General features: G+C 39.8%; 1 protein-coding gene across 2 annotated transcripts; it reads right to left on the bottom strand.

Annotated features, from left to right (window-relative positions):
- Positions 1-61: 61 nt before the first annotated feature.
- Positions 62-11,536, bottom strand: mad2l2 (mitotic arrest deficient 2 like 2). Of its 2 annotated transcripts, none has more exons than XM_072586447.1 (9): positions 11,363-11,536; positions 10,814-10,865; positions 10,276-10,394; positions 10,005-10,076; positions 8,999-9,099; positions 8,357-8,451; positions 7,896-7,969; positions 1,254-1,346; positions 62-773 (listed from the first exon to the last, which is right to left on the bottom strand). In XM_072586447.1, the coding sequence occupies exons 2-9, from the start codon at positions 10,851-10,853 to the stop codon at positions 732-734; spliced, it is 636 nt and encodes a 211-aa protein (XP_072442548.1). In that variant the 5' UTR covers positions 10,854-10,865; positions 11,363-11,536; the 3' UTR covers positions 62-731. The 2 variants fall into 2 exon arrangements, with proteins under 2 accessions (XP_072442548.1, XP_072442549.1); XM_072586448.1 differs by having other exon boundaries at positions 11,330-11,515.

Below are 11,536 nucleotides of genomic sequence, written 5' to 3'. Positions count from 1 at the left end.
AAAGAAAGAATAAATAGCGTGTAGGGTTAAAAAGGCTGTTAATAGATTTCACTGTAAACGGTTTAATTCTTTATGTAAACATTTTATTTCCAGCATTTTAAAAGTATAACAAAAAACACAAATCTCAAACATTTAATTTAAAATTTATAAGATGTCCTTTCATCCAGCGATTCTTCTCGGAACGCCATATAAAATGATGTTTCTGCTCTCTCCTGGTCGCTAATCAGTCTCTCTAATCCGGTCTGTTCCCTCCTATTTGGTACTGGCTGTAGCCTTTCCCACAGTTGACCACTTCCTCATTGTGGAAACTGATGGTTAATTTTTGGAGGGGGACGGAATCTAGACAGTCATTTCGTGCCTTTGTACAGTGTTGTATGAATGGTATCCGAACTATTCAGATAGAAGTTACTACATTGTTAAAACAACACCAAATCAAGGAGGAGATAGCTATTTCAAACTCAGATCTGGAACCAAAAATTTACACAAAATTTCATTTTCTCAATTAATGCAGCACAATACAATGTCCAACTACAAACTATCACTACATTATAAAAGGGTTAAAACCCTTAGGTACCAATTCAGGATTTGGTCTCTAATAAAGTTTCACATTTAGTGAACTTTGAAAGTTCACTTCCACTCCAAATGTCACTTCAGTAATGAAATATAGCCAGTGTACAGGTATTGGGATCTGCTCTTCATTTTGTATGTCAAATCATCTATCCACAATGACGTCAGGATGTTTTCTGAGCTCTCTCTTCAACATACAATTGCATCTATAAAAGAGTAAAAACAAATTAAGTGCAACTCCAAAAATGATGCCATAGTACTACACATACACAGTTTCCTGTAGCATTACTACAATATAGAGTTAGAGTCAGACAGCACGGAAACAGACCCTCCAGTCTAACCAGTCCATGCTGACCATAATCCCAAACTCAATACATCCTGCCTGCCGGTGCTTGGCCCATATCCCTCCAAACAGAGTTTAAAGAGATATTGGCATCATGTTCCTGACATAACTCATGAAGTAGCAGTTACAGAAATCTAGATTAACAATATTGGCCACTGATGATTCAAACATTCTGACAAAGTTAGTTAGATGATGCTAGTGGCCTCCATTAACACCCCACATTACCATCTAATCCATTCTTCTGGTCAAGAATTCCTCCAATATCTGACGAGCGTCAAAGGTCATGAGCCACTATTGCATGAATCACATACAGAACACGCCTCATGAGAAACATAAGTATTACCTTTAAGATATCTGATGTCATAGTTTTTAACGGGATTAGCCGTGGCTCTCGCATGTTCACTTCCTGTTCATCAGCATGGATCCATGGGAAGTCCTACACCAGAAACAAACAAACAAGGTTGAAACATAATCTTAATTGGTGGTTATGATGCATTTGTTCTTGGGTTTGGGAAGTTTATCATTATTCTGGATACCCAGAGACAGCAGTCTGTGTTGGTTGACCTTGAACCGCTAGTCAGTTATTGTATTGGTGTTGCTAGAATTTGTTGGATGGCAAACTCCAGGGTATTATGCAATGACAATATTAGATCAAAGATATATATTAAAGCTAGGATAGCGAGCAACTTGAAAGAAACTTGTAGGTGACACTATTCTACATGGTGTTGCTGCTTTTCGTATTTCAGTAGTAGGTCAGAGGACTGTGTGCAGTGTTTCCAGGTCTGGGTTTGAAGTAGTTGTCTCCTGCATGATTAGGCATTGTTTTAACAATGTAGTATTTTTTTCTTCTGAATAGATTGGAAAGCATTGATACATTGTAGAGAGGTTTCTTTTCATTTCTTCGGATGATGTGAGTTTTGCTGGCTAGGTTGCATTTATTTCCAGTCCCCAATTTCACTTCAAAAAGGTATGGAGAGCTGTCTTCTTGAAACACTGCAGTCAATGCACTGTAAGTAGACCCACTGTGTTTAAAAAAAAATTTCAACATTTTCACCTAGTGACAATGAAGCAATAATAACAACATTGATCCAAGTCAGACTGACATGTAACTTGGAGAGGGACTTGCAGGATAGGTATTCTCATGAATCAGCAAAGTTAATCACTGCAAAATTCTGAGCCTCTGACCAGCTCCTGTAGAGATGATCCTGCCAATTTCTGGACAATGATAACCTGGATACTGATGGTTGAAAAAAGCTTAACACAGATGGGAAAGAGGGCGAATATTGAATTCAGTTCATGTGCTAAAACACAGATAGATGGCTAATTTCGCGATATAACAAGGGATGCTGGGTACACTGGCCAAGTAAAACTTTGAAATCAAAAAAGCTACTGTGCATCAGACACAGTACAAACACAACAGCCAGGTGCTAATGACATTAGTGTAATGTAAAAGGCACTAGTTATTCTGGACAGACATATCCCAAAACCTTATCCACTAATCAAAGGAGAGGCCAAACAGAAAGGCATTGGGTCCTGCTATACAAAGAAACTAACAATAGCATTCCATAGAACATAGAACAATTCAACGCAGAACAGGCCCTTTGGCCCTCGATGTTGTGCCAATTGGTGAACTAATCTAAGCCCACCTCCCTATGCTATCCCATCATTATCCATGTGCCTGTCCAAGGATTGTTTAAATCTCCCTAATGTAGCTGAGTTAACTACAATGGCATTCCATGCCCTTACCACTCTCTGAGTAAAGAACCTACCTCTGACCTCTATCTTAAATCTATTACCCCTCAGTTTGTAGCTATGCCCCCGCTCATACAAGCTGACGTCATCATCTTAGGAAAAAGACTTTCACTGTCGACCGGATCTAATCCTCTGATCATCTTGAATGTCTCTATCAAATCCCCTCTTAGACTTCTTCTTTCAAATGAGAACAGACCCAAGTTTTTCAACCTTTCCTCATTAGACCTTCCCTCCAGACCAGGCAACATCCTGGTAAATCCTCCTCTGTACTTTTTCCAATCCTTCCGCATCCTTCCTGTAATGGGGTGACCAGAACTGTGCACAATATTCCAAGTGAGGCCGCACCAGCGTTTTGTATAGTTGCAGCATGAGATTATGGAACTCAATCCCTCGACAAATAAAACCTAACACACCGTATGCCTTCTTAACAGCACTATCAACCTGAGTGGAAACTTTCAGAGATCTATGCACATCCACACTACCAAGAATCCCAGTATTCTGCCTTCCTGTTATTCTTCCCAAAGTGAATCACCTCACATTTAGCTGCATTGAACTCAATTCTGCAGTTTATCCAGGTCCCCCGCATCCTGCAACATTCTTCCACACTGTCCACTACTCCAATGATTTTAGTTTCATCTGCAAACTTACTAACCCAGCCACCTATGCCTGCATCTAAGTCATTTATAAAAATGACAAACAGCAGTGGTCCCAAAACAGATCCTTGTGACACACCACTAGTAACCGGTTTCCAGGCTGAATTTTTTCCATCAACCACCACTCATTAACTTCTTACAGAAAGTCCGATTCTAATCCAAACTGCTAAATCACCTCAAACCCATGCCTTTGCATTTTCGCCCAACAGCCTACCATGTGGAACCTTATCAAAGGCTTCACTGAAGTCTATGCACACCATGTCAACTGCCCTACCCTCATCCACATGCTTGGTACCTCAAAAATCTCAATGAGGTTTTTGAGATATGTCCTACCCTTGACGAAACCATATTGACTATCTGCAATCAAATTGTTACTTGCTAGATGATTATAAATCTTTTCCAAAACTTTTCCTACAACAGACGTAAAGGTTCACTGGTCTATAATTACCTGGGTCATCTCTACTGCCCTTCTTGAACAAGTGCACAACATTTGCAATCCTTCAGTCCTCTGATACTAAACCTGTAGACAATGACAACTCAAAGATCAAAGCCAAAGGCACTACACATCCTCCCTAGCTTCCCAAAGAATCCTCAGATAAATCCCATCCGGCCCAGGGGACTTGTCTACTTTCGCTCCTTCAAGAATCAATAACACCTCTTCCGTACTAACCTCGATCCTTTCCAGTCTAATATCTCATATCTCATTCTTCTCCTCTACAATATTCTCCTTTTCCTGAGTGAAAACGAATGAGAAATATTCATTTAGCACATCTCCAATCTCCACAGAATACATACAACTTCCCACTTCTGTCTTTGACTGGCCCTATTCCTATCCAAGTCATCTTTTTATTCCTCACATACCTATAGAAAGCTTTAGAGTTCTCCTATATTCTATCTGCTAAAGACTGCTCATGTCCTCTCCTTGCTCTTCTTAACTCTCTCTTTAAAATATTCCGAGCTAATCTGTAACTCTTCATCGCCTTATCGGAACCATCTCGTCGCATCATCACATAAGCCTCCTTCTTCCGCCTAAAAAGAGATGTAACCTCTGTAGTAAACCACAGTTCTCTTACCTTATAACTTCCTCCTTGCCCGACAGGGACATACCCATCAAGGACACACAATATCTGTTCCTTAAACCAGGTCCACATTTCAATTGTCTCCATCCCCTGCATTTTGCGACCCCATTCTATGCATACTAAGTCTTGCCTAATCGCATTATAATTGCCCTTACCCCATCGATAACTCTTGCCCTGTGGCATGTACCTATCTCTTTCCATCGCTAAACTAAACATAACTGAATTATGGTCACTCTCTTCAAAGTGCTCATCTACCACTAAATCAAACACCTGGCCTGGTTCATTACCAAGCACCAGATCCAACGTGGCCTCCTCTCTTGTTGGTCGACATACTGTGTCAGGAAACCCTCCTGCACACATTAGACAAAAATTTGATTCATCCGAAGTACTAGAGTTATAACATTTCAGATGGAGCATCTAAATGATTGACCCTTGTTTCAAACTATTAAGTGTATCTCCATGACTGGCCAGAATTATACTAAGTTCCAGAAAACCATCTAAAAGATATAAAAACAGGGTTCACCTGCAGACTTTGCTCTTGGAATCTCGGAGCAAATCAGTACACATGCTGGAAACTGTACTGAAAACAAAAAATGTTGGAGATTACAGCAAGTCAGACAGCATCCATGGAGAGAGAGCAAGTTAATGTTTTGAGTCTAGAGTTATCTGCTGTGACCTTCCAGCCTTTGCTGTTTTCAGTTGCTTGTGGAATCTTGTTGAGTCAAATGAGGCCTTGTGAGGAGAACAGCATGGCAAAAGGGAGAGACCAGCTGACCATCCAGAGGGAGAGAGGCAGAAAGCAGCTTCACAGACCCAGAGACAGAGCCCAAAGAGCGACTGCATAAATTTACAAAAGATTCAGGAAGTATTGTAACCTTAAGAGGCCAAATAGATTAGAGGTAGTATGTTAGTAGTAAAGATTATTGTAATTTTGTTCCAAAGAAAGTGAGATTGTTTTGCATTGGTACTAGCTTGTGTTGGTATTAATTTCACCACTTCGGTATTGTGGGACACCTGGGCAAATTCATTCATAACATTCTGGTCAGAGTTGTCTAAACTGTTTTAAGGCTTATTGTTGACAGTTCCTGCAGCAACCCCATCCAAGATGGGGAAATTTTCAAAGCAGTCCTTACTTGCACCATGTGAATGACTGGGATCAAGAGGTGTATCATTTTTCCTGATCACAATGACAATAGGCAATTCAGTTAAGCATATGGACAGTGGTCACGGTCAAAGAAGGTATTTATGGAGCTACCTATTCCCCAGATTTACACAAATGCCCACTGTCATACTCAACATAATGTGAAGTATCTACAGAACTTTTCTCTGATGCAGTGACCAGGGAAAGTCTTCACTATCTATAGCCAAGTGCTTTTGAGATTTAACACATAGAAAAATAACTCACTGCTAGACTATAGACTAAAGTACCAGAGGATTGACAGTTTGGAATCACTTCTATTTGCAATGATATAGATGTGGTTTTCAAGTCAGTGGTGTTAAAATAGCAGGTGATACAAAAATAGAGGGAATAGTTAATTCTTTAAATTTAAAGGAAGTTACAAAAGCGTATTGCTTGGATCATGGAATGGGCTAACAGAAAGCAGACAGAATTCAACCTCAGCATGTGTAAAAGTGAAGTATTCTGGGAATCAAATAATCGTTCAAATTGTTTCCAGTTTCGTGACATGAAGTGCAAGACAAATTGGCGATGAATAAAATTTGGGATTTAGATCTCAGTTGATTCAAAGTGAGCTAATAGCTTGAAGGAGAAGGAACACTTTATCCAGATAATACAGCTAAGATGATAACCATGATATTGACAGAGGGTGACGGACAAGGTAGAGTTGATGTCGTCAACCTAAAAATGGCAATTAAGTTCATGTCTACAGATTTTGTTAAGGAGGATAGAGCCAAGGATTGATCAAAGAGGAAACTCTGAAAGCGAGTGTGTAGAGACAGCAAGTGAAACCATTATTAGTTATACATTGGTGACATTTACACAGTCCAAGAGTATTAGCCCTTAAGGACTGAAACAACGAAAGATGATGATATGGCCATCTGCGTCAAACACAAGAAGCGATAATGTAAACCATCACAGAAGATCAGCATGGCACAGGTTTTCATTTCAAGGAGTACACGATGCCAGTAAATTTTAAAAGGTGGTGTAATTCAGTCCTTTTTCAATTGAGTGGGACAGGGGTGTTGTTGGCATAGCCAACATTTATTGCCTACCTCTACTTGCTCTTGAACTAAGTGGTTTGCTAGACCATTCAGACAACAGGTAATAGTGAATTTCTGTGGATCTGGAACCACATGCCACATGTGAGTACAAGAAAAAGACTGAGTGCTGAGTGGCATGGTAGAAAGACAACAATCTCTCCAATGTGAGCAAAAAGAAGTAGCTGGTAACTGACTTCAAGAAATGGAGTAGAGGGCACACCCCTGTCTTCATCAATTGTGCTGAGATGGAAATGGTCAAGAGCATCAAGTTCATGGGAATGATGATCATCAACAATCTGTCCTTGTCCACCCATGTCAACACAACAGTCAAGGATGCAAAACACGACCTCTACTTCCTCAGAACACTAAGGAAATTCAACATGTTCACAAAGACCTGTACAACCTTTCATTGATGCATCTCAGAAAGCATCCTATCTGGATGCATCACAATGTGATGTGACAACTGCTCTTCCCAAGACAGCTAGAAACTACAGAGAATCATGAACACCACCCAGTCCATCTTGCAAACCAGCCCTCCATCCATTAACTTGATCTATACTTCCTGCTGCCTCAGGAAAGCAACCAACATAATCAAAGACGTCTACCATCCTGCTTATACTCTCTTCCACCCTCTTCAGTCAGGCAGAAGATATAAAAGTTTGAATACACAAACAAACAATTCAAGAACAGCTTCTTCTCCACTGTTACCAGTCATTTCATCAGACCTCCCAAGTGTTAATGTTGAACTCAGTGGGTGAAACTGTATTCTGCACACGTTTTGCTCCCTAATGCCCTTTGTATGATACGATCTGTCTGTATGCCATGCAAAACAACACTTTTCACTGTATCTCGGTACCTGCCACAATAAGAAAATAAACTCAAACATGTAGTTCAGAACAGGTAAGGACAGCAGATTTTCTTCCCTAAAAGACGTTAGTGAACTAGATAGGTTTTTGCAACAATCGTTCTACTACTATTTGACATACATACTAGCTTTTATATGACTAGCTTTTAAATTTCAGAATTTAAATTTCACCATTTGTTATGGTGGGATTCAAACCCATGTTCCCCAAACAGGAGCCTGAGCCTCTAGTGACATCACCACAATGCGACCGTCTTGAACAAAGGGAATTATTAATAATGTAAACAGCATTGACTTAGTCACACTTGGAAACAGAATCTCTCCAACTCGAAACATGAATCATATTAATGTTCACTATTAACACATTGCACACCAAAGATTCTATTCCATTGCAGAGTCTACCCAGATATTATGCTCACTTTTATCACTTGAATTTTCTCCATATTTCGTGTAGCAACATCTCGGGTATGAACCAACACAGTGAAGGTACAACCTAGAAATAAACAACATAATTCTAATAAATACAAACAAAGGAGATAAGACTCGGGGAGAATTTATTTCAGCTTCTGCACTAGAAAATTCCAAAACAATACTAAGAGTGAGTAATGCCACTTCAGTAGCACAGCAAAATAATCTATGGAGCCATGCAAATCAAAATGTTGCCAGGCTGAATTCCCAGTGTGTTATTTTCAGGAGGAGAAGTGGTTAAAAAAAGGTAGAAAGTACTTTCTTATTCCTTCAGTCAGATTATTCTCAGTCAGTTTTTCCCTGGGTGTCTAGCTGAAGTTGGCAAAATTCATAACTTGGTAAAACAATGGGTGAATAATTCATAGCTTGTACAAAGGACTGTACGTGTTACTGCCACCAAGCATAGACTCACCTGGTGGGTTGCTATCAAGAATTGCATCACAGACACTGATCTTCAGGATCGATGCTCGAAGGAGCTGCTCAACACGGGACAGCAGTGAGTCAGAGCTGTAAAACAGCAAATATACATAACAGATGCCACAGGAAAATCCAATCAATTAAAAATATGGTTGTTTCAAGTGCCCTTTCAATACTCTGTCCTTAACTTCTCTTTCCTCCCTTTCACATCACACTCTTTTGGGCATTGCTGAATTAGCATTAAATACTCCTTGGTAGCTAGCCATCAAACGAGAGCCTCAAAAGAGTTTATTTGACTATAGGAAGAGCACAGCCATGTGTGATCCTGGCCTTACATGTAAAATTCTACATACTTTAGAGAAAATACCGACACAGATTCCAAGGCCCCTCTACTCCCAAATGGTTGATTTTGCTCTTTATCACTTCCTAATACTTTTGCAGAGAGCCCTGAGCCAGTCAGTCAGTCAGTCATCAGCTTATGTATTCAGATAAACAGTTAATGCTTCCCTAAGTTTGCCAAATTCCTCAATTAATCAGAAATGGGCTTTCAATTTCTGGCAGGATGGTAGAGGGGGAAAATCGTTTCTGTCACAATAAAAGTAGTACAAGGAAATTAATAATGCTGAAAATATCTCACCTGACAGACAAGAGAGGAGGTTGTGATATTTCAAAAACAAAGCGCTCTACAGGATGATGCTCTTTATCCAGGATCACTACCACCATCCGATCCACTTCATTCTGAACAGGGCAAAAGATCACAGATCACAGTGCACAGGCAGGTCACAACCGAAGTATTAACAAACAGGCATGAACAAAGATTGACCAAAAAGCACACGGAAGAAATCAATGTTTTACTGGAATGCAGGGATTTTTATAAAACTAGTTGTTCAAGAGTAGAGTGGACACTGTCAGGGCCACATTTATTGTCTCCTTCTTAATCCTCAGCATACATGTTAGTAATACATGATAGGAAATATCAAGATTTTAATCCAATGACAGTAATTGAACAATAGATTGCCAGGTCCATATGGTGTGTATTTTGGAGGGAACTTAGAGATAATCGTGTCTCAACAAAATGTTTGCTTTTAGTCATGTATTAGAGATGCATTTAACATTACCTTGAAGAGTTGCCATAGTTCATCATTATGGAAGGGATCAAAATAAAGTCCAGTAGTAGGGTCATCAAGCAGATTACTCAGTCATGAATGCTATCAAACCAAGTGTTCTTGTGACCTCTCAGGGTAGCTAGTAAATGTTCTATTACATTCTTGACTTTTGCCTTATAGAGGCTTTGAGGAGTCAGAAACTAGGTAATTCAGCAAAGAATTCCCAGCCTACTCTTACTCAACTTTCCTTCCGAAAGCTATTTACCAGTACATTAATCAATGGACAAAAACAGATTTTAAAAAGCCCTCTCTGCCATACAAACATTTGGGACAGATAAAAAGTCAGCATGTAGACAGTAGCAAATCAGAAACAGCTATTGTACACATTCTAGTATAAATAGCTATGCATCTTTAGAAGAAGATATAGTATGTAGTGAGGATAAGGAGAAGTAATTGGAACCAAGCTAACTCAATGGAAAGCAATTTCATATAAATTATACACAATTAAAGAAACAGCCAATTAAAAGTCTTCCCAACCTTCTCAATCAGAGGCTTGATACAATGCAATGTGTCCTGGATGTACTGGTTAAGCTCTGGGTGGCACGACATCTAGACAAAGAGAGCAAAGGGTAAACAAAGCAGTATTCAGAATTTTTTAAGTCATTAAATCATAATTGCTCCATACTAAACAGACTCAAATGATGCATCCGAGTAGCAAAGAGCGACAAAGTTCAGAGCATAAACTATCTTAGTCTGAAATAGTCTTCTGCAGCGTAGCAACAAGCTGGAAGCTCATCACTTGACTCACCTGGACAGGTACATTGTACTTTTTCCTCTTCTGAAAGATTCCAATTGGATAAACCTCACGAACATACAGGATCATATGAATAGCTACTTCCAGAAATTCACACAGTACATCTGCAACAACTGAAGAGAGAGGCAGTACAAAGATAAGACCAGCTGCACATAAAGATACACAAGGACATTGCAGCACAGCCTATAAACAGCACAGTGCATGTTTGGATATTAATTGAATGTAGAGTTAGTGAACACAGTTGTAGAGACCTCAGCATCTTTGTACAGAATGCAAAAGAAACTGAGTTATCCTCATTCCACATCACTAATTAACTCTGACTCAGATATGACATCAGGTGAATAGGGGATCAGATGCAGTTATGATGACCACCACTATCCATCAGCCATTTGGGCAAGCAGTAGCCAACCATGCAACTATCTCCCAAACTGTAAGCATGTTAGAAGGAAATGGGAGTTAGCTGAAAATAAAATAGTTGGGGATTTTGTTACAATTTCAATATTACTGATAGTGAGAATATCAAAAACTGCACCTTGTCCAAAATTGAGGTCCTGTCGTGTAAGGGTGGTCATGTTTACAAACACCTGTCAAATAAAAAAACATTACAGTTAATCCAGAGAGCAGTGTCATATTTTCAGATGAACAATTTGTAACAAATTCTCCAAGGCATTTAACAAACAAGATTATCAATTAAAAATTGACACGAAGACACACAAGATTTAAGGTTAGGCGAACAAAAGCTTGGTCGAGGAGAGTTTTCAGGGAGCATTATAAAGGAGACGAGAGCAAGATCTTTTCCTCCCTGTCTCAGCACAATCCCCCTTGGAATATTTATAACGAATTTTATTGATAATTCAACAGATTAACACTTCGAATATTATTTCAATGCAAATCCAATTCTGTGTTTAAATATGTTGCCACGCTCAAGTCTTGGCCCAAGACGATACTGCCCTATAAATAGGACCAATTTTGTTCTGTAGTCAGAATAAGACAGGTACGAGAGGAGACGACAACAACAGAATAGTTGGGAATGATACGTGGACAAAACCTTAACCGGACACCCAGATATTTGGTTCCGTACCGCGGCCTATCCGAATACTGATCGCCGTTCACACTGCTAGCGACTGATTACACTTCGGATTGATTCTGCCGACAAGCCCATTGTTCCTGGATTCCACCCCGCCCCCTAGGCCGCATCCATCGTGGGCCCCTTGGGCCTGACCTTGCCCTGCTGCGCCGTACGCCGTGATGTCAT

This window comes from Chiloscyllium punctatum, chromosome 16 (genome assembly GCF_047496795.1).
Source record: "Chiloscyllium punctatum isolate Juve2018m chromosome 16, sChiPun1.3, whole genome shotgun sequence".
Lineage (NCBI taxonomy): Eukaryota > Metazoa > Chordata > Chondrichthyes > Orectolobiformes > Hemiscylliidae > Chiloscyllium > Chiloscyllium punctatum.
The sequence above is the reverse complement of the archived record's forward strand: the minus strand, read 5'-3'. Positions and strand labels throughout refer to the sequence as shown.